Source organism: Cucurbita moschata, unplaced genomic scaffold (genome assembly GCF_002738365.1).
Source record: "Cucurbita moschata cultivar Rifu unplaced genomic scaffold, Cmos_1.0 Cmo_Scf00009, whole genome shotgun sequence".
NCBI classification, from domain to species: domain Eukaryota; kingdom Viridiplantae; phylum Streptophyta; class Magnoliopsida; order Cucurbitales; family Cucurbitaceae; genus Cucurbita; species Cucurbita moschata.
In genome coordinates this window covers 1,640,145-1,665,872 of record NW_019268525.1, presented here as the reverse complement: position 1 = coordinate 1,665,872, position 25,728 = coordinate 1,640,145, and the positions used below count along the sequence as shown (strand labels likewise).

Genomic DNA, 25,728 nt, shown 5'->3' with positions numbered 1-25,728 from the left:
CAAAGTGGGCTGGGCGGGTCGGGTTCATCATTCGGAATTCCAGGCCCACTAAAGTTGGACCCAATTGTTTTTTCTTTTTTGAGATGAAGCCCATTGGGTCAATGTAAGTCCAGTTCCCCCCAGAATATTTCACATAAGCCCTTTCATTAAATGTAATTTACAACGTGGTCCTCAAACAATTGATTCTCTTTCAGTTTGGCTGAGACAACATTGGAGAACTCCAGAAGCTTTGCAGTGTCGGGCAACAGATCTTTCACAGCGTGATGTGCAGAGAATCTCTGAGACCATCCGTCGAGCCCTGGCGTCTTCCCTGCGTCCATCAATTTCATCCCATTTGATATCTCCGCCACTCTAATCCACCCCAGAAACGACCCAAAAGCGATATCAACAAACCCAATATGGTCTCCGCCGAAGAACGCCTTCCCTCTGCTCAGCGTCCCGAAAGCTTCCTCCAATAACCCTATCGCTTCCACCCCTTGATTTATAAGCCCCTTCTTCACTTCCCCTTCTGCACCCATACTCGCTTTCATTGGCTCGTAGAACTGGGTCCATTTAAAAAAACCCAAATTAACAAACCCAGCAATTAAACTTAAATTTGAACAAAATGAGTGATTAATTAAGGGGATTTTGTTACCTTTTCGTCGACGACGGAGCCCCAGAATCGAGCGAGGGCGCGATCGTAAGGAGCGGAGGGCCAGAAATCATCGATATACTCAACGATGATGGAGGATTCGGCGATGGGTTTGCCGGCATGAATGAGAACAGGGATCTTCTTGAGAGCAGGGTTGGATTGGAGAAGAAGCGGGCTTTTGGATCCGAATGTTTCTTGAATGAACTCGTAGTGTACGGATTTGATGTTGAGGGCGATTCTGGGCCTCATCACGAATGGACTAGTCCAGAAACCCACAAGCTGCACGTCCTGATCTCTTGCCATTGTTAGAGAGGACAGAGGAATTAGATGTGGTTTTGTTTTGGATGATGGGAGTTCAAATTTATAGGTGGCCGTCGAGAGGGGAGTTAATTCTTCGTTTAAAAAAAAAATCTGAAATTGCAAAAATAGTATGCACCAGCCGGGAATCGAACCCGGGTCTGTACCGTGGCAGGGTACTATTCTACCACTAGACCACTGGTGCTTGATGGTATTTAAATATTTTTAAAATAATTAATATTTTAACAAGTATTTCATCGTGTAGTCAAACATTGTAACTTTGTAAGCAAAGATAAAGTTGAAATAAATGTATAGGAGCATATAAATGAGATGGGGTTGGAATAAGTTAATAAAGAGGTGGGATCGACAAAATGCTACCAACATTGCCACCCAAAATAAAGAGCTTGAAGCAACTACGAAAGTACATATCAAATCAATGTCTTTTAGGGATGTACATTCAACTCGATAATCCAGACTAACTCAGCCTGAACTATAAGGATTGGGTTCATTTTTCTGAAAAACCTGAACTGAATGAGTTCGGTTTCAAGTTCGTAGTACTTTGGCCTGTCTATACTTTCACTCCCGAGTGGACTGGGCCAGGTCGGGTTCATCATTCGGAATTCCAGCCCACAAAATTCGGCCCCAATTGATTTTTCTTTTCTTTCTTGAGATGAGGCCTATTGGCTCTGTGTTAAGTCCAGTTTTCTTCCCCAAGAATATTTCACATGAGCCCTTTTATTAAATATAATTTATATAGCTCGTCTAAGCACCCTATTGCTAACAGATATTATTATCTGCTTTAGTATGTTACGTTTACTAGGTATCGTTGTAAGCCTTACGGTTTTAAAATGCGTCTAAGAGAAAGAGGTTTACAACCGATGTAGGATCTCACAATCCACGCAATTAGGGACCCAACATCCTCGCTTGCACACCCGTTATGTATCTCTGTCAGTCTCATAGTTTTAAAAACGCGTGTACTAGAGAGAGATTTCTAACCAATGTGGTATCTCACAATCCACCCCTTTGGAGGCCCAATGTCCTCGTTGGCACACTCGTTACGAATCTCCGTTAGTCTCATAGTTTTAAAAACACGTGTACTAGAGAAAGGTTTCCAACCGATGTGGATTCTCACAATCCACCCCTCTTAGGGCCCAGTGTCTATAATGGAGAGGTTTCAAATAGATGTGGGATCTCACAATCTACTCCCTTGGTGGCCCAATGTCTATTATGGAGAGTTTTCCAATCGATTGAGATCTCACAATTCACCCTCTTGTGTCCAATGTCTGCTTTGGAGAGGTTTTTCATCGATGTGAGATCTCACTATCCACCCTCTTCGAGCCAGTGTCTACTATGGAGAGGTTTTCAACCGATGTGAGATCTCACAATCCACCCGCTTGGGGACTAGCGTTCTCAATAGCACACCGCTCCGTGTCTGACTCTATACTATTTGTAACACCCAAGTCCACCGCTAGCACATATAATCGGCTTTAGTCCACTAACCAAATCTCAAAGCGTTTTTACTATTATTATTATTATTATTATTTTAAAATCCACTTAATAGTCTACCATTTTTGCAATAATATTAAACAAAATAAACATTTTTCAAGAATGAATATATAAAACAAACTTTTAAGTCGATTTCTCTTAATTTACTATTTAAATTTGATGGATGTTACCACACATCTCAATCAGATTCTAAAACATTACTTTAAAAAAAAAAAAAAAAAAAAAAACATGTTCTTCTCCAATTCCATGGTTATGGAAGAAGGTCAACAGAGAGAGAGAAAGTCAAGCTTGAATGACTTTTCGATGTGGGAGACTAACCCTAAAAACATGTTCTTCTCCAGTGCATTTATCCACCTTCACAACCCACTGCCTCCTCCTCCCATCGCCGGAGGATTTTGATATCTCCGCCGCCAATTTCATCACCATCACCCCTTTTCCAATCGGCAAAAGCTGCGTTCTCCATCCACCGGACCACCCTCCACATCTTTTCCTCATCGCGTTAAACCCCACCACCACGGTGGCGCGTTCGAACTTCCTTCTCGATCCAATGCCCTCGATGACAGCCACGTGGCTGTCCAGGTTACAGTCGATCAGAACAAAATCCGCCTCTCTGTAATGGGTTTGGAGAAGCTTCTCAGCTTCTCCGACCACGAACTCGATCGGGTAATGGGGTTCGAGCCCGAGAATTGCTCGCGATGGATGAAGGTCTTCCTGGCGTGGAATTATGCAGACCACTCGGCCGCCGGTCAGACCGCCCGCAGCGGCCAGGGCTAGAATCTTGTGGTCTGCCGATCTTTCGTATGCCACTACCATTAGCTGCGCGTTGTTTCCAGCAGCCATGGCCGATATGAACTCCGCGATGTCGGGTTCATTAGCTTTTTGGCACTGAAACATATCAAGATTGTTAAACCACTACTAAATTCAAAAACTGGTTCCTAATTTTGTTTGTTCTTACCAATTTGAAGGCGTTGAGGAAGGCTTCAGTGGCATTCTCAGCAGACCAGCTACCCATTGATTTACTTTGTGGAAATATTCTGTTTTGAGGAGTTGCATGAAGGTTGGTTTATATAGACGCGAATTATTACCAAACATGTTAAAATAACTCGTATTGATTTACAGGTAATCTTTAAGAATATTTACTGGTTTTAGTAAATATTCACACTATTGATTTACCGAATAATCTTTACCTTCAAAATTACTTCAAGATAATGTCTTGTCTTTTAGGGACAAAATTAGTCCCACCCCATGTTAGCTGAGGCAGCAAGGGAACACAAATTGTCATTTTTCACGATGTAAAACACTCGCGGATAAGAGGATTTTAAGGTTAAATAATGTAAAGCTTTGTCCTAATGTTTATGGATTTGATGTCCTCTTTTTGTACGGGTTGTGACGACATTAGTATAAATTTGGAGATGATTTGGATAATTGAATAATGTTAGTATGATGAGCGTTTATATTAACAAGATTGACACAGTTGATTTGTTCATAATGATAAACAGTTTGGAGTGGTATCTCTTTTAAGTTTTTTGTGGGCATTGAATGAAGAAGGGATGCCCCATGTTTGATATTATGGGCAGTGGGTGGTTGGAAGATGGTGCATATGCAGCAGCCATGAAGGAATGGATAAGCATTGTTGGATCAAATTTTGTTGGGATTCCTTGAATTTGTGTAAGAAAATGAGAGTGGAAAGCGATGGGAAATGGGAGATGAACATGAACATGAACATGAACATGAACAAGAACAAGGTGTGGGTCTTTCCGGATTTTTCTGTTTTTGGATAATAATTTCACTTGAAGACATGCCTCTATCTAATTGTAACACTACACATTTGGAATTCAATGCAACTTTCCTTCTTAACCCCAAACAGATAGGTTTGTTGTTCCATTAATTCACTAGTTGAAATGTACTCAGATAATGAGATTAAACTTTCTAACTCCTTTACTTCTTTCTATTTATTTGATTGAATTTATGATGAAGATTATCTCAAGAAAAAATATCTATTTGAAATTTGAATCACTCCACAAATAAGATAGATCATGTCAAGCTTAAATGATTCTAAACATGCAATCTAAACTACAGGAACCAAAGGAAAGACATTTGGCATTAATGGTAAGAAATTACTATTAGAAGTTAAAGTAAAATTTGAATTGTTTTGTTGACAAAATATCTCAAAACAAAGACATTTGTTTGAGATTCGAATGACTCCATAAATAAGATTAATCATGTCAAGCTTGAACGATTCTTAATATGGAATCTAAACTAGATATAATTGCAAATAAGAAAGTAAAAATGCTCTCTTTACTACCTTTTCCCATCTCATTTACAAATACTCAATATATGACTTTAAATCTATTAAACATTTCAAAAGTTGTAATATTCATATTTTATTATCATAATTAAGGATAATTAAGGATGATGTAAATGTAGTAAATGAAAGTAAAAAAAAACATCATAACTTTAGATTATCATTCATCCAGAATTTGTCACCATTCAAGAATAAATAAAGCTTGATTATTTTTTAACGTGACATGAATTGTAACATCTTATAATATATTTTTACATCTTCCTCAAATTTTATCTTACTTTTTTTTTTTTACGAGCTTGGGTGAAAAATAAATATATCACAGATGAAATTAAAAATTGAAAAATGCTAATAAAAAAATACTTGACCTAAAATTATATATTTGAACAAAGAAAAAAGAAAAAGAAAAAGGAAAATAGGTCGGTGCTTATGTCATCTTTTCACATGTATCATGCATGACCATAGGATGATTTGGCTTTAGACCAAACCGATGATTGTTGAGACATGCAAGAAATACCACATTTGCAACGGACCATTGCTTTTTAAAAAATATAGGTGTTTGGGGACACGTGGCATCCATTCAAACCCCAACCTGCCCTTCCTTATCTTCATTTATGGAAAACTGTTAGAAAATGATGTGTTCTAAATCATCAATTCTTGCAGCTACCCTCTAAGACCCCACCGTCCATAACTTTTAATCTTTCAAGCCTCAAATTTTAGCAATTAAAAGGGCTAAACTAAGCTATAATCATGTAATTGCACTCCATAATTCATAATTTAACCTTAATTTTCATTATTATTATTATTCATCATAATCTCTAGCTTAAGAAACGCTACAGATGAAAGAAGCTCAATGCTTTTCTTTAAGTTTGGCTGCCAGAAGCTTGGAGAACTCCAGAAGCTTTGCAGTGTCGGGCAACACATCTTTCACAGCGTCGTGGGCAGAGAATCTCTGAGCCCATCCGTCCAGCCCTGGCGTCTTCGCTGCGTCTATCAATTTCATCCCATTTGATATCTCCGCCACTCTAATCCACCCCAGAAACGACCCGAAAGCGATATCAACAAACCCAATATGGTCTCCGCCGAAGAACGCCTTCCCTCTGCTCAGAGTCCCGAAAGCTTCCTCCAATAACCCTATGGCTTCCACCGCTTGATTCATAAGCCCCTTCTTCGCCTCCCCTTCTGCACCCATACTGGCTTTCATTGGTGTGAAAAACTGAGTCCAATTAACAAACCCATCAATCGAACTTAAATTTGAACCAAAATCAGTGATTGTGATTAATTTAAGGGGATTTTGTTACCTTTTGGTCAACGACGGAAGCCCAGAATCGAGCAAGGGCGCGATCGTAAGGGTCGGAGGGAAGGATGGAGGGAGCGGAGGACCAGAATTCATCGATATACTCAACGATGATGGAGGATTCGGCGATGGGTTTGCCGGCGTGAATGAGAACAGGGATCTTCTTGTGAACAGGGTTGGATTGGAGAAGAAGCGGGCTTTTGGATCCGAATGTTTCTTGAATGAAGTCGTAGTGTACGGATTTGATGTTGAGGGCGATTCTTGGCCTCATCACGAATGGACTAGTCCAGGAACCCACAAGCTTCACGTCTTCATCTTTCGCCATTGTTAGAGCGGACAGAGGAATTAGATGTGGTTTTGTTTTGGGTGATGGGCGTTCAAATTTATAGGTGGGCGTGGAGGGGGAGGCGCTACTCTTTACCCACTTTGGTAACCTTTTTTTTCACTTTTCTTTTTGTTCTTTTTTCTTTTTGTTCTTTTTTCTTTTTGTTCTTTTTTGAAGCTGAAATTGCGTGACACAACCAAAATAATATGTACTATTTTACCAACCACAATAATATGGTACTATTCTACCAACCACTAGAGCAACTACAAAAAACATACCAAATAGTGTTAGTTTCCCAAGTAAAGAGCAACGACAAAAAACATACCAAATAGTGTTAGTTTCCCAAGTAAAGAGCAACTACAAAAAACATACCAAATAAATTTCTTTTACCTCTTTGTTTTTTGTTTTTTACCTCGATTGTTATAATGGAAGGAAATCTTGGTAAGTGACAACCAGCGGGTCACCTTTCCAAGACTGAAAAAGAGGAATACCTCAATAAGGGAAAACATAACATAATGCAAATAGCCTTCATTACTCTAAAATCACTACTAAGTGGAGCCCAACAACGAGATTGATAATTGAGATGATAAATCCATTTATAGCATAAATGGGATATAACATAAACCGGAAGTAAAACCAAAAGGAAGAAAGCCAAAAAATGAAAGAATTTATAGAAAAGGAAGCTTCCAGATTAGATTTATCCCTCCCACTTGTATTATATACTATTTACAGATTTGAACCAAAACTTGAAGATCTTCTTCTTCTTCTTCTTCTTCTTCTTCTTCTTCTTCTTCTTCTTGTGCTCAAATTTGGATAAATATGAATCATCTCATGTTGCAGCACTGTGGCCTTCTTTGATGCACCAACTTCTCCCACAAGCACACCATCTGTCTAGGAGACTGGTAATGAGAAGTTAAGTAATCTTCAATGCACCCGAACTGGCAAAACCTTAGACTGTGATGATATACAACTGGTTTCGTACTGTTGAACTGCTCCACCCACATTCCCATGCTCACATCTTCCATCTTGAACAACTGTGTTATTGTGCATTTCATAATATTAATTACCTCTTCTTTAATCATATGGAAGGGAAGGGAAGGGAAGGGAAGGGAAGGGAAGGGAAGGGAAGGGGAGGAGTTTGAATCAAACTTACCCTTAATCTGTGCTTCTCAAACTCGGATACGATATACTCTGCAATGTCCGATGACAGAATGTAACCCGGCCCATTTGCGTACGTTGGGTAATCTTCTTCTGGCCATTCCTGAACAGATCGAAACAAACATACCTAAATATGCAATTATGAACCAATTTATAGGCCCCCCATATGGTTGAGATGATGGTATTTAGAGAATGATGCGAAAGTGAACGACGAACAGGCTAATGAAATGATGGGACAAGGAAATTTTATCTCCAGATTTGATCAAGCATCACCACAGGAGGATTTATATAGATTATAAACATCCATTCACCAAGCAACTTTTGGTTGTTCGGGATGGAAAGCCCTTAACCTACCCGTGAACTTATCGTAAACAAATGCATACACAAACATGTTATGAAACGCAGCGAAAAAGGATTAACATAAACAGTCAAAGCCATAAGACATTAATTATCGTCATAGAAGCTCGATGAAAAACAGTATGCATTCTTACGGTCATACCTCGTAAGTCACTGCCCATTTTCCATGTCGAAGAGGTTTATGGTGAAAGTTCATGTTTCCAACATAAAGGCTCCCACCATCAGATTGGACTTCGTGAGCTTCATCAATCACTGCATCCACTCTAACAAATGTATCATCGTCACACTTCATGATATAGTTTGCAGCCACCGTGCGAACCTGCAAGATCAACGTGGAATCATATTTCCAACAACAAAGACTACTCAACTCGAAAGGTTTGTGTCATTTTCTCACAACTCACCCCATATTCACAGATTGCAATCGTCTTCAGCACAACGAGGTCATAGTTATCCATGTAAGGAACTATGACAATATCTCCAAAATACTCGGCCTCTTTCTTCAACTCGATATTTACTTCCTTTCTTCCGTGCTGTAAGAATGTAACATAGAATTTGTTGTCACTATTATGATACAAATGATGGAACGTTTCTGACAAGCACGTCGTTCCTTACCATTGCCACGAAGAACCTAGCAACAACTAGTGAAGATCTGATTAATCTATGTTGCATCCAAGACTTCCTAACAGCCATTCGCTCCGCAAAATGATTGCCAGCAGAAAGAACACCAATGAAAAGCTCCACGTTTTTCTTGGGAAGTGAAGGGGCTTTCCATTGTGTCGACATCTCAACATGCTTCTGTGGTGCAAAGCTAGGATGTGTAGCAGGTAAGGAAGCAGCAAATATGGAGTGCACGTCAATATCGCCATTTACAGACAACCCAGTGGCATCCTCCAGAACAAACCCCTGCCATCGCCATAAATCTAAGCTATCGACGCAGAGTACCAATTTAGATTTATAGAAGAACGAGTACTTACAGTGCGATATGGAAAAGAAGTGACATGCCTTCCATCAACATTGATATGGTAACCTTCCAACCCAGCACTCACAGTTAGGACAAATAGCCTGCCCTCCGCGAAAGGATATGGCCAATCGATCGCCACCTTTTTCGTGCGTCCTATTAGTCTATTTAACCACCATATTACCTTCGATTCTTCGGAATGGCTGTCGTCGTCACGAATCCATTTCTCACATTTTACCTGCCCGTCGACTTCATAACATCACAATGGTAAGTTAGGTAACATCTCTCATGAAGAAATTCAGGATTTACGCAAAACAAAGTAAGAACATGGAGAACTTGCTGGTAAAAGATTCAATGCATTCTATCAAAACAAAGCTAGTTCAGTTCAATACAGAATTCTAATCAATGGACAATACAAACACCATGAACAAGAGTTACCTGTTTCTTCATCCGCCCTGGCTTTCCATCCCTCACATCTCAGCGCTGTGCCCCATTGCATCCTATAACAAGTGTTCTGTTCGATAACAGGCTTGCCACTCCAATCTCCCTTCAACCTTGGATTGAAATGAAGAATTCTTGGTGGGTCTTCACCATCCACCGTCTTCAGCCCTTGCAACTCCATCATAAACTGTGAAACCATCACTGAATCATCCCCTTCCCTCAAGATTGAAATCTTGGGATCATCTTCCAAGTGAGCCCAACGAGGCGTCCCCACCACAGTGATATGCGACCAGAGCGTCAAGCCGCAGGGGAGCTCCAGAATCCGACTCTGTGCCTCAAATTCGGATCCAGAAAGCGTAATCGAATGTGGACAAGACTCCGACTGATTCTCTGTCTTCGTTTTGGGTTGGAGAACAATTTTGCCGGACTCTAAGTCCCCCCAAAGCTTTTTCCCCACTACCCAAGCATGTTTAACCGCTTTATGAAGCTCCGAGAACTCCCCCTTACTAGCATTACGATCAAATGTGCTTTCGTCGAAGACTAAACCCGAAACTTTCTTGAACTCACGCATTCGCCTCTCGGGTGTCCGATGCGGCGAGCCATGAGAAACCAGAAAGGTATCATCAGAGGGTCGACGAGGGGCGTCTTTATCAGCCATTTCCTCTTCACTTTCAAGCAGAAACGGCCTCGGCAAAGTGTCGCTGGTGAATCCAAATGTTCCATCATCAGGCACCGACCCATATCCGGTTCGATACACCAGCGGTATTTCAAAACTCATGAAAAGCAGATAGAAAAACACCAACCCCATAAGAAATTGAAGCAACCTAATTCGGTTTCGTGATACCATTGTATCCAATTTCCCCCTTTTCATCCTCCCCTTCTCGCCCCCAACGCAATGTAGAACAAAACCAGCACCACCCACCAAAAAACAGGTCAAGTACAGGGAAAAAAACAAGAAATCAGACGAGAGAAGAACAAAAAAAACGTAGGGGATTTTATGCAAACAGATTCCCCTCCAAACTAGAACACCTCGTTTCTACAATCAAGAATTCCGACGAACCCTAACCCTAGTACCAGTAAATGGAAATGAATTGAAGCTCTCTGGAAAACTGAGCTCGAAAACAACACAGAGACAGAAAAAGAGAGAACAAAAAGGAAAGAAGATGAAAACGACAGCGTGTTAGAGCTCACATGGCTTGATTTTCTGCGTGCTTTGCATTATCAACCTGTCACAAACGTGGTTTAATCCATTCATTACCTTCGTTGTTATTGCATCCGATTACGGGAACGAATTAAAACTAGATTCGAAAATTTTAAAAAGAAAAAAGAAAAAGAAAAAGAAAAAGAAAAGAGGCTTAAGTGGTGGTGGGAATGAACACCTCATCCCAGCACTGCACTCGGCCCTGGTGTTGGTGGTGCCCAACTTTGTTGCTCCTCTCTCTTAGGACGTGTTTGGTTATCCCCATTTTCATTTCTTATATTATTAGATTCTCTAACCCTTCAACTTCCCATTAATCTTTTATTCTTTTTATTTTATATTCATACTATCTTAACGATATGGTCTCTATGTCACGACGTCATTCCAAATTAAGGGTGTCGTCCATTATCACAGCTCACTCGGTCATGCCATCGAGAATAGACCCATGTATCGTTTATAACATTGAGACATCGAGACATTTTAAACATTCTTCCCTCCAAGTTCAATCGAGTCATTAATCCTCTCGTGTCCATACCATGTTATTTACAAATATCATACTGAATAGTGGGTTGAATTCAAACGACTCAAAATTTGTTGAATACAAGTTATTAAATATTTTTTATAGTTGAAATTTAAAAGTGGTTGGGCTTAAAAGGTAAAATTATGGATATAATTATTATACTATATAGTCGGTTGATGATTAATGGTTTATATTAAGGATTAAATGCTATGGACGGTGGTCTGAGAATTTAGAGGATATGTGGAAGAATTTATAACATCTGACCACGTCATATTCTGACAGGTTTCCATAAAGGAAGAAAAGGATGGGGCTGTTGGAGCTTGGATGAGTGACACGTGTCACCAACATGCAACCAATTTAAAGAATGGACGATCCAAAAATTGTCATAAAAGCACCCACAAAATCGAGGAACAAAATATATGCAGCTCCGTTTCTATATATAGAATTAGTTTTAGTTAAATTTATTTTCGAGATACTTTCGAATAAATTTATTATTTTTCAATTTTATTGATTATTTATTAAATTTTATTTATTTTTTATATGAAATAGAGAGGTATATGGGAGATTCAAAAACTTTCTATTCTCATTCCAATCGCCTATTTCATTTTCATCCTTCTAAATTTTTTTATCTTTTTTATGAGTTTAAAGCGGGTATTACTCATGAAAAATTTGCTGATATCATATTCGAGTGAGTAATTTTTACCGGTTTTTTTTTTAATTTTTTTATATAATCTTTATTTAAAAATCGTAAAAACAGTCCTAATAAATTGATAATCGACCTATATATAATATTCTACCAAAATCATTTCTAGAAATTCAAATTTTAATATTAAAACATAGTCTTTTAACTAATTTATTTTTTTAATATAACAAAAAAAAACATATATAAATGGACGCGAACGAGGATAAAGATGGGAGAATATAATCTTGTCCCTAACTCCATTTTATTTAACGCATAAAAAAATGTTTCATGGTCCCTCCTCATTCCCATCTAAACGAAGATCCTAGTTAGACGAGATTTTGTACTTCACTTGAGGTGGGACTGTACAAGACCCCGATCCTACAAGGTCTCGATAATAACGAAAGAGATTAGGAGAGCGAGAGAAGCAAGTAGTAGTTGAGTAGTAGTTGTGAAGTGAGCCATAATAAAAAAACAAAATGAAAGTTGAGGTGCAACAAAACAAACGGGGGAGCGACACGAACTAGAAACATTTGGTATCCAAATTCCATTGCTACTCTTAAAACAAGAAACCTTAATCCTTGGATACACCATTATTATTATTATTATTATTATTGTTTTGGCTTCACCCATTATCCCTTCTCTCTACATAATCACTTACTTCCTCTAATTCCACAATCAATGTTGAGAATTTGTTGTTATTCATGGCCGATTCAACCAATTTCCCAAGCATTGCAAAGTGCGGCTCTAGAGGCCGAGAAGCCCACACCCTGGTCGCCGACATGGATGGAACATTGCTTATAGGCCGCAGCTCCTTCCCTTATTTCGCTCTTATGGCCTTCGAACTCGGCGGCCTTTTCAGGCTTCTGGCCTTGCTTCTGGCCTCTCCCTTGGTGGGCTTGCTCTATTATTTTGTGTCCGAGTCTGCTGGCATTCAGATTATGATATTCGTGACCTTCTGTGGGGCCAAGGTTTCCGGTATTCACTCCGTGGCACGTGCGGTTCTTCCTAAGTTCTACTCCACCGACCTCCATCCTGACACGTGGCGGGTGTTCTCCGCGTGTGGGAAACGCTGCGTTTTGACTGCCAATCCGACGGTTATGGTGGAGCCGTTTCTTAAGGAGTTCTTGGGAGTTGATTTGGTGTTGGGGACAGAGATTGTTGCGACGGAAAGTGGACGGGCGACTGGGTTGGTCGGGCGGAAGGGTGTGTTGGTGGGGACCAACAAGGCCGACGCTCTTAACGTTCAATTCGGAGATGTTCCGCCGGAGATTGGACTCGGTGATCGCCTTACCGATGTTCCTTTCATGTCCTTGTGCAAGGTTTGTGTCATCGTTAACTAAGAATCGCTTTATTTTACACGAATTAAATTAAGCCTCCATTTTATTACATTTTGCAGGAGGCTTACATGGTGCCGCCGACTCCGGCGGTGGAGCCGGTGCCGAGCGACAAATTACCCAAGCCAGTCATCTTCCACGACGGCCGATTAGTTCACAAACCATCTCCCTTTTTAGCCCTTCTCACAATTCTCTGGTTTCCAATCGGCTTTCTTCTCGCTTGCCTGAGAATCGCCGCCGGCTCTCTCCTCCCAATGCCACTCGTCTACTACGCCTTCTTAGTACTCGGCGTACGCGTCACCGTCAAAGGCAACCCACCGCCGTCCCCCAATTCATCCGGCCGAAACTCCGGCGTCCTATTCGTCTGCTCCCACCGCACCCTCCTCGACCCAATTTTCCTTTCCACGGCCCTCCGTCGTCCCATTGCCGCTGTCACCTACTCTGTTTCCCGGCTGTCGGAGTTCATCTCTCCGATAAAAACCGTGAGGCTAACTCGAGACAGAGCCACAGACGCGGCCACCATCAAGAAGCTTCTAAAAGAGGGGGATTTGGCCATTTGTCCAGAGGGGACCACGTGCAGAGAGGCGTATCTACTGCGATTTTCGGCTCTGTTTGCAGAGTTGACGGACGAGGTAGTACCGGTGGCTATGGTGAACAAAATGAGCATGTTTCATGGGACTACGGCAAGGGGTTGGAAAGGAATGGACCCATTTTACTTTTTCATGAACCCAAGACCGGCGTATGAGGTCACATTTTTGGAGAAATTGCCGGTGGAATTGAGTCGGAGTTCGGGTAAATCGAGCCATGAGGTTGCTAATTACATTCAGCGGCGGATTGCGGCGGCGCTCTCTTATGAATGCACTGGTTTTACTAGAAAGGATAAGTATCGAGCTCTTGCTGGGAACGATGGGATGGTTGAAGAAAATAAAAAGACTTCCCTTAAAGCTAATAAGATCATGGGATGCTAAGAAGCACAACTTCAATCGTTTATATAAGCATAGTAATATTAATTTTCATACATGAATCAAACTCAGGTTAACATTATACATGAATCAACACGATTCATAAGCATAGTAATATTAATTTTCATACATGAATCAAACTCAGGTTAACATTATACATGATTCATATACCAATATAAGATAATACACCGATATCGAAGATGAACTAAATGAAAATATATTAATTTCAACAAAAATTTAATAAAATTGAAAGTGGAAGTTTAAAATTTGCATATATTTTAAGTTTCTGACAGATAAGGCAAAGTAATTTAATCCAATGAAACTCAGAAAACAAGATGGAAGCCTTATAATATTCGACACACCAAATTTAAGAAAGAAATAAATAAAAAATTCTGTAACGTTCAGATTTTCAAACACATGGGTTCTTTTGTTGACCGAGTAGAAACAGCTTTTTCGAGGTTGGTGGGTTGAAGTGGGGCAAATCAAAATCATGTCTTTTGCAGCTCACTGACACATTCTTCCATCAACATTTACTCCAAAAGAATACAAACTTCACCACTTTGATTTGAAACTGTTCGTTCTTGAAACACTAAAAAGACAAACTGTTCTGTTAATCACACAGCAATGGCTATCAAATCTTGGGATGGAAGGAACAAAAACAGAGCTACCTAGGAGTTTCAGAATTGCTCTGTTTCAGAAAGAGCAAGAAATTAAGTATTTGGACGTTTATTGGATTAGTCAAACCATTGAATTATTACTTTAATCATCATGAACGAGAAATCTGTGGGTTAATTAATATAAAGAGAATTGATGAGAGACAAAAAAGATGAAAAGCCAAAAGCGAAACGTTTACGGAGATACCATTTTTGTTCGTGCCCTTTGGCCATATTATAATGAGCCATAGAACTTCTGTGTACTACGAAATCAAAATGGATCGGCTTCTGCTACAATGGGTTGTTCTTATGATCTCCATTACCACACTCTGTCAAGCTTGCCACCCTGCAGATTTCAAGGGTCTAACCAGTTTCAAGTCTGCGATTTCCCACGACACTTCCGGCAGGCTTGCCAAGTGGGTCGGCCGGAACTGTTGCGGTTGGGACGGCATCTCTTGCCACAACGCCACTGGCAGAGTCAAGGAGATCAATTTGCCAGGCTTCATATCCACTGGCGATATCCCCTTTCAATCTGAGATGATGGGCTATCTTTCTTCTTCAATAACTCTGCTTCATGCTGTTGAGGTCATTGATCTTGGAGGGTTGATTGGCCTTGGTGGAACCATTCCTAAATTCATTGGCTTACGCCTCCGCAACCTGAGGAAGCTTTATCTTTATGGCAACAAGCTGAGAGGTCCACTTCCTGAGAGCATAGGTAAGCTTATGAAACTTGAAGAACTTGCTGTCCATGATAATAGGCTGTCTGGTTCGCTCCCTGCAAGCCTTGGCAGCCTCATGTCTCTGCATTTTCTGCATCTTGATGGAAATCGGTTTTCGGGTTTGATACCGGATTCGATTACGAACCTTACGAAGTTGGTTCGGATGGATTTACATAGCAACTCCTTCGTTGGTTGGATTCCTGAGAGAATTGGTGAGTTGCAGATGTTGAATGAGCTTGATCTTTCGAACAATTTCTTGAGCGGGAAAATTCCCATTTCCTTAACAAAATTGACGGCTCTCTCTGTTTTGTATTTGGATAACAACAATCTGGAGGGGCCATTGTTGTTCCCGCCGGCTCTTGCTTTTCTTAGACTGAATGGTAACCGGCTTAGTGGAACCATCCCTCCAAGTTTCGGGGAGCTTGTCTCTCTCAAACGAGCTTCACTTTCAAACAACAAACTTGAGGGGACAATCCCTTCTTCTTTGGGTCGGTTATCAGCTCTGTCGGAGTTGTATCTGGATCGCAACAGATTCTCCGGCGAATTACCGGAATCATTTGGGCAGCTTTCGCAGCTCATTCTCCTGGATCTCTCTCACAATTTCATTAAAGGGCCGTTGCCGGAGATGTCGTCGCTTCAAAACATACAAACCATTGATCTATCTTTCAACCGTTTGAGCCTGACCGCGATCCCCCAATGGCTTGGGAAACTGCCATCTCTTTCTAAAATGTATCTTGCAGGGTGCGGAATCCATGGCGAAATTCCAGAGTTCTTGCGAAGAACTCCAAGTCCAATTCAGGAACTGGATCTTTCCCTGAACTATCTTACTGGGAAAATTCCAGAATGGATTGGAAGCCTCACTGCGCTCTATTCACTAAAGCTATCACAGAACTCACTGGTTTACGAGATTCCAGATTCCATTACGAAATTACAGGACTTACGCGTGCTGGATTTGCATTCGAACAAGTTAACAGGCAACATACGACAGATCTTCAATATAGAACACGGATTCCCAGATGATTCTTTAACGTACATTGATCTTTCCGACAATAACTTCTCCGGGGAATTTGATCAAGTCGATGTCGGACAACAACCAGGGATTCAGTTTTTGAATTTGTCGCATAACAATCTGAAAGGAAGATTACCCATTTCGATTGGAGGGTTGAAATCAATACAAAGCCTGGATTTAAGCTCCAACAATCTGGGGTTCGACTTGCCAGAGGCTATGGTGAATGCCAACCAATTAGAAACGTTGAAGCTGCAAAGAAACCATTTTACTGGAAAAATTCCACAAGGGTTTCTGAAATTACGGAAGTTGAAGGAATTGGATCTGTCGAACAATCTGTTAGTGGGAGAAATTCCAGCGGGGAAGCCGCTGAGCGATTTTCCTCGAAGCGCTTACATAGGAAACAGAGGATTGTGTGGAAAGCCATTAAACCCATGTAAGGTTTGATGGAGAAGAAGATGAATTCAAACATCTTAGCTATAAGCAGTGTTAAATTACTGATCTTTTCAAAGAAAAAAACTTCATATCTCATTAAAAATTTGCTTTTTTAGTGAACTTTTTTGTATGAATACAATGGCGATGCACTTTACAGAATCTCTTGACTCATCCCCAACTGCTGGTAATTTACGTAATCAATTCCATTTAGTCTAATACAACATAAGATCTCCTCTGGCAATTCTTCAGGTTTGTTCCCCTGTTTCAGAACCCAAAACAGAGTAAGAAAAACAGGACAGTCAGCTAAAACAAGACACAAAAACATCGTTACAAGAAACATGCCTGAATTGTGAGGCCGACATCCAAAATGCAGCACTTGAGTCTATCAAGGAATGCTTCAAAGCCTTTCCTTGAAATGTAACTAAATCTGTGCATGTCCAAGTCAATTTCCAAGTAGTTTTCTCCCTGTAATAATCCATGAATCATTCAGTAATTAATATGCAAAATCTCATTCAAAAGCAGTCTGTAATGCAATGGAAGGCTTTACTTACCATGTAAAATTCATGTTGAGGACGCGAGAGGACAGGCTTTTCGTTGTAAGCCTGCATGAGCTTCCGCTCCGCAGCGCTCATCGGAAGCTCCTCGACGTTCGCAACTCGACCCAAAATTTTCAACCTCTCTCTAAATGGAACTACTGTGTCTACTGGAAAACCCTTCACCCTTTCAACTTCATCATCAATCAGCTTCTGTTTTTGGAGCCAGTAAACACAGTTATTAAAAGATTTTAAATGAATGAAAATTTTCAAATGCTGAATCTTACCCTGATGCTTTCTTGAAAATGAGATGTAAGTTCTTTAGCAAATCCATCAGATAGCTTGAAGTACAAGACTATACTCATCCCTTCTCCATCGGTTTCGCCTTGAAAAATCGCGGCAGGATACAATGGAATCTGCAGAATTCAATAACATGAAGCAGCTGTGACAGAGCAGATACGTTTATCATAGGACCAGCATGGGATGAGTTTACCTGAACATTAACAACAAGGATAGGTGGGAGTTTTCCAGTGTAATTAGCTGCAGGCAGCTCGACGAATCGAGCGATATGATCCACTTTTCGATGCGACAAGAATACGTCGACTCCAAAGGGTTGGTAAGCAGCATGACTAGGAGCAAATTCCTTCTTCTTGTCCCTGCAAATTTATAGGATTAGCATCATTGATGCAATGATGGATGAACTTGTAGAAAGAGTTGTTTGCTCGCTTACTTTGCATAGTTTAGTCCCCGAACTTTGAAACTATCTGGCTCGATATGTGACCAACAATCTAGCATTTTCTTGTCAGCTGGGACAAAAGGCACTTGAGAACCTGCTATAGGTCTTTGTAGAAGCGATTTCGACGAAACTGAAAGAAACGAAATCGATCAAAATCGATCAAGATCAGTAAAACAGACCATAAAAGATGAACACTCACATAGAGCAGCATTGGGATTTCCTTCTTTCCATTTGAAAGACAATTTCAAGGCGGCCTTTTTTAGTCCACTTGGAGGACTAGAACTTAGAGATTTTCTCTTGTCAACAGAGTTAATTGTTGATGCAAGACAAGGCAAGCAATTGCTAGGCAAAATTCCACAGTTATCCAATATTCCATCCCCTTTGGCAGAACTTTCGCCAGCAGTTGACGAGATATCGTCGACGAACACCGGTTCGTTTGCCTCGCTCGAGTGTCCTCCATGACCCTTCAGTTGATGTTCTGCATCATCTGGATTCATTACAACTTCACTTCCAGAGCTCCTCACAGAATGAACTCTTGCTGAATTTCCTGGCCTGTGAATCTGATTCACATTATGATCTCCATGATTAGCATCCCCAGAAGATGAAATACTCGACGTCGACACGCCTTCGAAGCTATGAATCGACTGTATGTCTGCAGGAAGTCACAAGATTGACAATTACATATTGAATAACAGACAGTTGGAGAGTAAAAGAAAAGGAGTTATACCATCAGGAATGCTCTGGTAGTCTTCATCACAATCGGATTCAAATCTTGGAAATGTATCAAACCAGGCCTCATCAGAACTTCCTGTTCATGCCACAATTATACAGAACCCAAGTCAACCCCAGTCTACTTATAATTCTTTCTCTTAAATAAATAAAGAAGTGGGGAATCTTCTAGGCTCGTTCTGGAAGAATTAAGATCTGGGTATCTGCAGATGACTTGCAGGAACTTTGAACATGACGCAGCATCAAAGAATACGTACATTTCACACCAACACATCAAAAAATCATTCAAAATCAAACATTTCTGATATTAAAAGAAACTCAACCCAACACCCAAAAACAAACAAATAAACCCAGACCCCATTTTTCCTTCTTCCCTAAGGAAAAAAAGAACACGGAAAGAGAGAAAAAAAAAGGAACCTTGAAAAGTGGGATTGGAAAATGAGCAGCGGTCAATCGGGTCGGAGAGGTGCGATCCATCGGAAAGGCCAGAAAACGCGGTGGTTTTGGAAGATTTCCTCCTCCTCCGGCGGTTCTTCCTCTTAAAAGGCTTCTTAAATTTGCCTCCGGTGCAGCCCTCCGGCTTGGACACGCAGGCACCCATGTCGGCAAACAAGAAGAAGAATCACGTAGCAGAAAACAACATCCCAGACACCAGACACCTCCTCTTGACAGAGAAGCAGCAGCAGCAGCAACAACAACAACAACACTGAATTTTCTTGGTTGCAGAGGGAGAGAAGTTAAAGCTACCGTTTGTTTGTTAAAATCCCAATTCCCTTCTCTCTCTACCTCTCTCTCTCTCTCTCTAGACTAATGAAAAATTGGATCTTTTTATTTTAATTTAATGTGTTTATATATAAGGAATGTGGAACAGAGGATTGGAGAGAAACAGAGCAGAAAGAGGGAAAAAAGAGATGACAGCGTGAGAACGCATCTATCTAATCTAAACTAATCTATTATTAATTTATTAATCTATTAATCTAATGGAACACGGACCCACACACATTACACGTGGCATTAATTGATTTACGCAAACGTGTGGGAGTGGACATCTTCAAACCCTAAATGCGGCTGCCTGCCACAACTAACCCCACATATTGTATCTCATAAAGTCTTCCCTTTTACACCCATATTATTGACTTTTACTGTTTTCTTCTTTCAAAAATTTAATACAAATCTTCTCCCTACCTATTTGAATCTTCTAGAGTTTCGATAAATGCGCTCGTTCATATATCAAATACATATCGATTATTTTAAATTTTTTTTGAATGGTCTCGTGAATTTGTTCATATGAAGCATCCACGTGACAGTTCGTTCTATTTTGATATTCACAACTAGAAAATACTGAATTTTCTTACGAGTGCCGGATAGGTCACCTGCTTTGAACTATGTGCTACTAATAATTTTTTTTTATCAAATTTAATTATTGACCGTCTAATTATTTCTATATTTTTTTAAATTATTTTGTTTATAACAATAATTTATAAATACGCGTCTAAATCAGAATCTTTTAAAATTGAAGTACCAACTATTTAACATTTTAAAGGGGGTTTAAACTATGTTTTTATATTCTTAAAAATGAGTAATTATTCTGTCGAAATAAAAATAATTTATTATTAAAAAGGGCAAGATTGTGATTTTGAAAGAAATGACATTTTCTATTTTTTTTTTAATTATTTAAAATATTAGCATAATTTTGTGTAGAAGAAAAAGGCAGAAAAATGAGAAAAAAACAAAATGATGTTCCTTTTGACATTTTATGGGCATTTTTATCCATGTATTTTTTTGAATATGTGATTCTTTTTAATATTTCTTTTATGTTATAATTATTCCCCTTTCACGTGATTTGACTTTTGAAATTTCAACAAAAATAAAAATTACTTTTTTTAATTAACACCAAATATTAGTGAAAACCCTTGCTTACAAACTAATAACCCAACCCACGAATATAAATATTTTTCAAATTTTAACCTAAGGTAGATTTAAATATTTACTCCCACCTAAAGTAAAATAAAATATCTGAAGAAAAATAAAAAAATAAAATAAAGAATTTAGAAAATGTGGAAGAATTATTTGTCACTGAAAGAGAGGGAAAGTGGGGCATTACATTTCCTTTTTTTTCAGACTCTTTAATTATTATTATTATTATTATTATTATTACTCTTTACTCTTACCATCACGCCCCCTCACGCGCTTATTTCATTTTAAATTTTTTAATGCAAATATTACTGTAAACTAAAAATATTATTAACCAAAATTTTATAAGTTTAAATTATTTATTAAGTAATTAATATCGGTCAAACCATTTTAAGAATAAAATTTCTATTTTTACTTTTCCTCATCGAACATTTTGACACAAAAATAATATATATATATATATATTACTAAACTAAATTTTCACTCGTAAATTCAAAACTCAATTCTATAATGTACAAACTATTAAAGTTCAACGACAAACAATCATTCAAATTTTTAACACGATAACTAAAATCTATAAGGGTGGACCTCTATGGTCACTTCAACTTAACTTCGTAATAAATGACAAAAATTACCTATATTCCAAAATATATAAATATTATATATATATATATATATATATATATATATATATATAAAACTATACTAAAACTCATATTAATGCAAGATTCAGGGATCTTTGTTTCCTTCTAACCCAAAAGGTGGCAACAAAAAATAAAAACAGTATATATAAATAATAATAATAATTTCAACTATATAAATACACCAAATAAAATAAAGTGATGTTTCAAGAATAAGGGTCGTCACGAAATTGTAATAAACAATTATTGAAAAATTATTATAATTAAAACATCATTCTAAACCAGCTTTTAAGTCAATTATACGGTAGGTAGGTATAGTAGGTTGGGATTCGCTAATTTGTGACCTACCTTGCTACAAATCAACCATAATCACTTTATATATAATTAAAAATTATTTTTTAATTAATATATATATATATATATATATATATATATATATATATATATATATATATATATATATATATTTAAAAGTAAAATTGAGTATACATATAATAATTTTGAGATGCACGTAGGCTAACAGCTACTAGACGGCAATAGAATGAATAAATGGGAAAACTCAGGCATCCATGGGCCAACTTCCTTTGCCCTTTAAATGTAGCCACGTTTTTTTTCTTCAATAATTGAACCCATGTACTGTATTTTATACTCTACAATAAATTTATTTATTTATTTATTTGTTAAAATATAAATTTAGTTTTTCATTTTTATATTTATGCCTATTTTGTCTTTAAATTTTAAATTTCATATAATAAATCTTTTAAAAAAATTATCTGTGTCTAATAGTTAATTTATTATTATTTTTATTTTAAATCGGTTAATATAATATTTTAGTGAATTTTATAAAATTGTGAGTTTGTTAATAATTTATTAAACACAAATTCAAAATTCAAAAAATTATTAAACGGGTTTGCAAAGTTTAGAGACTTTTTTAACCAAAAAAAATTTAATAGACTATGGATATATTTAAATGAATAACCTAAATACCGGAACTTAGATATAATAATAACACTAAATTAATAAAAATATCCTTAAACTTTGTGAGATATCTAAAAACTACCAAGTTTTAATAATACAATTAAATTTATACTCTTGCTATTAGTTTTAGATGGAGAGCGTTAATATTTTGTTTCAAAAATATCTCTTGAACTTTAAAATTTGTTTATTTTTTATTTTTATTTTTAAACAAAATACTTATAGTTTCCATTCAAAACTAAATATAAAAGTATTTTTAATTTTTTTTTAAATTTAAGAATATTTTTATTAAGTTAGCACGGGATGGGAAGGTTTTAAATGAACAATAATGGCATGAAAAGGGTAGTAGTAGTAGGGAATTGATGTGGTAGTTGGGTTTGACACAGATGGCCCTACTCTCCTAATAAAAACAATGCCTTAAAATGATTTACTTCCTTTTGTTTCCCTTTGTCTCTTTAAGATCACAAAAGGGCAATTAAAAAAACCATGATTTTAGGGTTTATAAAGATTAAATTTTCTAAACAAAATTAAGGGTGTTGATTATTTGATGAGCCCAAATGTCCAAAGGTCAACATCCAATTTTGATGATGCCAACAAGTTAAAAGTGTTCCTAAACAATTTACCAATGGTTGGTGAAGGGATTGTTCATCATTTTTGTATAAGTCAAAAAGGGAGAAACAAAATTGTGGTACTCAATCAACCTTGTCTTTTGGCCGTGCCTTTTTTCTACAAAGTATTTTTTTATATTTGTTTCCTTTTTCCTACCTACAAATAAATGAAGGTTCCGAAATTAATATCATTCAACTCAACCGGTTACAAAAAAAAATTTTAAAATAAAATTGAAGAATCAAAATAGAACATTTGGAAGAGGACGAAAATATAAGCTTTAAACTCAATAGAATCACCCAACTAAATTGTGATGAAGTTAATGAAGATGCATAGAATGACATTACAACAGCTCAAGCTCACTGTTACTAGATATTGTATTTTTTGAGTTTTCCCTTTTCGGGTTTCCCTCAAGGTTTTTAAAACACATCTATTATGAAGAGGGTCTAACCTTACTCCGATCAACGCCTACACCGTCCGGTGACTGGCTCCAATACCAATTAGTTTAAAGAGGACAATATTTGTTACTGGTAAACTTGAGTTGTTACAAATGACATTAGAGTTAGACACTGGGCGGTGTACCAACGAGGACATTGAGCCTTCAAGGGGGTGGATTGTGAGATTCCACATCGGCTAAATAGGAGAACAAAGTATTCAACTCTTCTTGGTAGACGCATTTTAAAATCTTGAGAGGAAATCTAAATATGACAATATTTGGTAGTGGTGAAACCTCATCGACAAATTATAGTAGAGATAGAGTTGAATACGAAAACGTAGAAGGTAGGAGCTTTAAATGTTCATCAATAATTTGATGCAACTTGTTGTAAGTTGGGTCCAGGAGAAGCCTTAAGGTGACCAATAAATGCAGGGTTGTAAGATGGGAAAGAAAATGTCACGTGTGGTTGAAGCAAGGGTTGGCACAAGTACAACAACCCATATAGACGAGAAATAACGCTACCAATGTCTTTAATAACACAGGAGGATAATTGAAGGCGCATTTGGGTCAGAAAGAGCACAGCAAAAGAAGCAAGAAAAAGGAAAGTTAATAGTACAAAGCTAGAAATAGGAACAGTAGTTTCAATGGTGTTAGTTTCTGTGTCAACATCCTGATATAATAATTCAGTAACGTTCTCTAAGGAAAGAAATGCAAACCTGAGAGCCAAGAAAGGAATCCGTGTCTGCTGCAACCATCCTCATAGACTCACTTGCTTTTGCCTTGTTCGTTGGATGACAGCCAGGCGGCTGAACCACCGCTCCACTTCTAAATCAACTTTGTCCCCATCTCCTGACGTCTAAATCAACTGCTTAGAATATACAAAAGTTGCCCATCTCAGACAAAAAATGAAAAAGAAATGTTCAACTTTTCACCTCTGTATCCAAGGCCGACCTGTTCTTGATGAGTGGTTGACGGCCAGCCCAAAGAATTGAAGGATGGGCTCTTGTGGTTGTTCACAACATGGACCCCAACTTGCCAGTCGTGTGAAATTGGCTTCTAGCGGGCTGCATCTTGACAATGACAACGAGATCCAGAATATACAAAAGCTACCAAACAAAATTCTGTTCAGGAGGTACGGTTTAGAGTGCCTAAATAAGCCAATGATTGGATATAACCATAGAAAAGAAAATGGACACAACAAAGATAACTCACAATCTCTGTAGGATATATTAGTTACTTCTTTTATGGCTAAGTGGTTTGAAGATAGAACCCATATTCATCTAATATGATATTACAACTCATGAAACATCAAAAAGTATTCCGTCCAAAAATTGGGATCTGACCAATGAATGATGAACACAGAGAGACCATCTTGAGGGATATGTTACGGATCCTACACTGGAAAGATTGAGTTACTTTTCTTGTTAGTATTGATTGGTTTTAAGATCAAACTCCCTGTATATGTATCTAATAAATAAATGGCCATTTAAGCATCAAAAGGCAGCTATTAACATCAAAAGCTTATTCAGCTTGTTCTTCCTCTTTGAATCTTAATTTTAGAAAATCTTTCATCTGATTAACATAAACTGTGAAGCAACAATCACACCAACCTAAACAACTGTGAGTTCACGTTTTGGTTGGAGCAAACATCAATGTTTTGCGTGTTAAGTCCTATTGTGTCAATATTATATTATTGGAGAGATCTAAGGGACACTAATGGGTGGCAATAGAATCATGTCCCAACCTTGGCCATGTTCATAGAACCCTCAAATGTCGAACAAAAAAATAAGCTCTAGAGGCATAGCTACGTGAAAGAACACATCCTAAAATGCATGCTAAACAAAAATGGTGAGTTCCTAATTATCTAGAAAATATGGTTTGCACAGTAGAATCCTTCCGAATAAATGACACACTAGGATAAAAAAAATGTAGAAAGGGAATGCCTTATTAGATCTTTGCTTAATAAAACAAAAAATACTAAAAAATATTTAGGAAGTAATAAAGAGTGGTCGGCATCAATTATGTCACACTGGAAATTATGGTTTAAGCAATCTGTTAGGAATCACGGATCTCCGTAATGATACGATAGTGTCCACTTTGAACATTAGCTCTAATGACTTTGTTTTGGGCTCCTCAAAAGAGCCTCCTATCAATGAAAATAAAATAAAAGTGCAAGCTCTTGATGTGGCAGAGAAAATTGATGGCTGAGTGGCAATATAAGACAGAGATTTTAGTAGCCTTTCATTTGTGGAGAAGATTGCAGCAGATATGAATATAGTTCTACATCAGTTTAGAAGTATATAACTAAAGGAAACATGTCCAATAGTATCAAACATATTAACCAGAGTCTATAAACAAAGAATATCATATGGATATA

The 25,728-nt window shown here is 38.1% G+C and overlaps 7 protein-coding genes and 1 non-coding gene across 9 annotated transcripts; 2 read left to right on the top strand and 6 right to left on the bottom strand.

Annotated features, from left to right (window-relative positions):
• Window positions 1–131: 131 nt before the first annotated feature.
• Window positions 132–951, bottom strand: LOC111447003 (glutathione S-transferase U17-like). Its single transcript, XM_023085958.1, has 2 exons — window positions 635–951; window positions 132–542 (listed from the first exon to the last, which is right to left on the bottom strand). The coding sequence occupies exons 1-2, from the start codon at window positions 932–934 to the stop codon at window positions 147–149; spliced, it is 696 nt and encodes a 231-aa protein (XP_022941726.1). The 5' UTR covers window positions 935–951; the 3' UTR covers window positions 132–146.
• A 111-nt stretch (window positions 952–1,062) lies between these two features.
• TRNAG-GCC lies at window positions 1,063–1,133 on the bottom strand. The gene has a single exon. It is a non-coding gene; the product is annotated as a tRNA-Gly (tRNA).
• A 1,412-nt stretch (window positions 1,134–2,545) lies between these two features.
• On the bottom strand, window positions 2,546–3,458 carry LOC111447905. Its single transcript, XM_023087281.1, has 2 exons — window positions 3,390–3,458; window positions 2,546–3,319 (listed from the first exon to the last, which is right to left on the bottom strand). Exons 1-2 carry the CDS (start codon window positions 3,444–3,446, stop codon window positions 2,717–2,719), a joined length of 660 nt encoding a protein of 219 aa, XP_022943049.1. The 5' UTR covers window positions 3,447–3,458; the 3' UTR covers window positions 2,546–2,716.
• A 2,047-nt stretch (window positions 3,459–5,505) lies between these two features.
• Window positions 5,506–6,405, bottom strand: LOC111447903 (glutathione S-transferase U17-like). Its single transcript, XM_023087280.1, has 2 exons — window positions 6,038–6,405; window positions 5,506–5,952 (listed from the first exon to the last, which is right to left on the bottom strand). Exons 1-2 carry the CDS (start codon window positions 6,356–6,358, stop codon window positions 5,587–5,589), a joined length of 687 nt encoding a protein of 228 aa, XP_022943048.1. The 5' UTR covers window positions 6,359–6,405; the 3' UTR covers window positions 5,506–5,586.
• Window positions 6,406–6,893: 488 nt separating this feature from the next.
• Window positions 6,894–10,143, bottom strand: LOC111447372 (hydroxyproline O-galactosyltransferase GALT4-like). The gene is made up of 7 exons (XM_023086509.1): window positions 9,270–10,143; window positions 8,848–9,080; window positions 8,486–8,776; window positions 8,275–8,403; window positions 8,016–8,192; window positions 7,512–7,619; window positions 6,894–7,392 (listed from the first exon to the last, which is right to left on the bottom strand). Exons 1-7 carry the CDS (start codon window positions 10,141–10,143, stop codon window positions 7,183–7,185), a joined length of 2,022 nt encoding a protein of 673 aa, XP_022942277.1. The 3' UTR covers window positions 6,894–7,182.
• Window positions 10,144–12,215: 2,072 nt separating this feature from the next.
• Window positions 12,216–13,974, top strand: LOC111447375 (glycerol-3-phosphate 2-O-acyltransferase 6-like). Its single transcript, XM_023086513.1, has 2 exons — window positions 12,216–12,991; window positions 13,069–13,974. The coding sequence occupies exons 1-2, from the start codon at window positions 12,374–12,376 to the stop codon at window positions 13,972–13,974; spliced, it is 1,524 nt and encodes a 507-aa protein (XP_022942281.1). The 5' UTR covers window positions 12,216–12,373.
• A 307-nt stretch (window positions 13,975–14,281) lies between these two features.
• LOC111447373 (probable inactive leucine-rich repeat receptor kinase XIAO) lies at window positions 14,282–16,940 on the top strand. The gene has a single exon (XM_023086510.1). It carries the CDS (start codon window positions 14,862–14,864, stop codon window positions 16,791–16,793), a length of 1,932 nt encoding a protein of 643 aa, XP_022942278.1. The 5' UTR covers window positions 14,282–14,861; the 3' UTR covers window positions 16,794–16,940.
• On the bottom strand, window positions 16,850–19,665 carry LOC111447374. 2 transcript variants are annotated; one of them, XM_023086511.1, is made up of 10 exons: window positions 19,477–19,665; window positions 19,197–19,433; window positions 18,778–18,858; window positions 18,250–18,702; window positions 18,045–18,180; window positions 17,808–17,970; window positions 17,602–17,730; window positions 17,333–17,527; window positions 17,124–17,246; window positions 16,850–17,040 (listed from the first exon to the last, which is right to left on the bottom strand). In XM_023086511.1, the coding sequence occupies exons 2-10, from the start codon at window positions 19,378–19,380 to the stop codon at window positions 16,933–16,935; spliced, it is 1,572 nt and encodes a 523-aa protein (XP_022942279.1). In that variant the 5' UTR covers window positions 19,381–19,433; window positions 19,477–19,665; the 3' UTR covers window positions 16,850–16,932. The 2 variants fall into 2 exon arrangements, with proteins under 2 accessions (XP_022942279.1, XP_022942280.1); XM_023086512.1 differs by having other exon boundaries at window positions 19,197–19,665.
• Between the last annotated feature and the right edge of the window lie 6,063 nt (window positions 19,666–25,728).

Excerpts from the sequence above, each read along its gene's own strand:
- LOC111447003 (XM_023085958.1), bottom strand. The coding sequence starts at position 934 with ATGGCAAGAGATCAGGACGTGCAGCTTGTGGGTTTCTGGACTAGTCCA. Across the intron at positions 543-634 it reads GCTCCGTCGTCGACGAAAAG|TTCTACGAGCCAATGAAAGC; the intron begins GTAACAAAATCC and ends AAATGGACCCAG.
- LOC111447375 (XM_023086513.1), top strand. The coding sequence starts at position 12,374 with ATGGCCGATTCAACCAATTTCCCAAGCATTGCAAAGTGCGGCTCTAGA. Across the intron at positions 12,992-13,068 it reads CTTTCATGTCCTTGTGCAAG|GAGGCTTACATGGTGCCGCC; the intron begins GTTTGTGTCATC and ends TACATTTTGCAG.
- LOC111447373 (XM_023086510.1), top strand. The coding sequence starts at position 14,862 with ATGAGCCATAGAACTTCTGTGTACTACGAAATCAAAATGGATCGGCTT.
- LOC111447905 (XM_023087281.1), bottom strand. The coding sequence starts at position 3,446 with ATGGGTAGCTGGTCTGCTGAGAATGCCACTGAAGCCTTCCTCAACGCC. Across the intron at positions 3,320-3,389 it reads TCCTCAACGCCTTCAAATTG|TGCCAAAAAGCTAATGAACC; the intron begins GTAAGAACAAAC and ends GATATGTTTCAG.
- LOC111447372 (XM_023086509.1), bottom strand. The coding sequence starts at position 10,143 with ATGAAAAGGGGGAAATTGGATACAATGGTATCACGAAACCGAATTAGG. Across the intron at positions 8,193-8,274 it reads TTGCAATCTGTGAATATGGG|GTTCGCACGGTGGCTGCAAA; the intron begins GTGAGTTGTGAG and ends TTGATCTTGCAG. Across the intron at positions 7,620-8,015 it reads AATGGGCAGTGACTTACGAG|GAATGGCCAGAAGAAGATTA; the intron begins GTATGACCGTAA and ends CGATCTGTTCAG.
- LOC111447374 (XM_023086512.1), bottom strand. The coding sequence starts at position 19,380 with ATGGGTGCCTGCGTGTCCAAGCCGGAGGGCTGCACCGGAGGCAAATTT. Across the intron at positions 17,528-17,601 it reads ATTTTCAAGAAAGCATCAGG|AAGCTGATTGATGATGAAGT; the intron begins GTAAGATTCAGC and ends CTCCAAAAACAG. Across the intron at positions 17,247-17,332 it reads CTCAACATGAATTTTACATG|GGAGAAAACTACTTGGAAAT; the intron begins GTAAGTAAAGCC and ends GGATTATTACAG.
- LOC111447903 (XM_023087280.1), bottom strand. The coding sequence starts at position 6,358 with ATGGCGAAAGATGAAGACGTGAAGCTTGTGGGTTCCTGGACTAGTCCA. Across the intron at positions 5,953-6,037 it reads CTTCCGTCGTTGACCAAAAG|TTTTTCACACCAATGAAAGC; the intron begins GTAACAAAATCC and ends AATTGGACTCAG.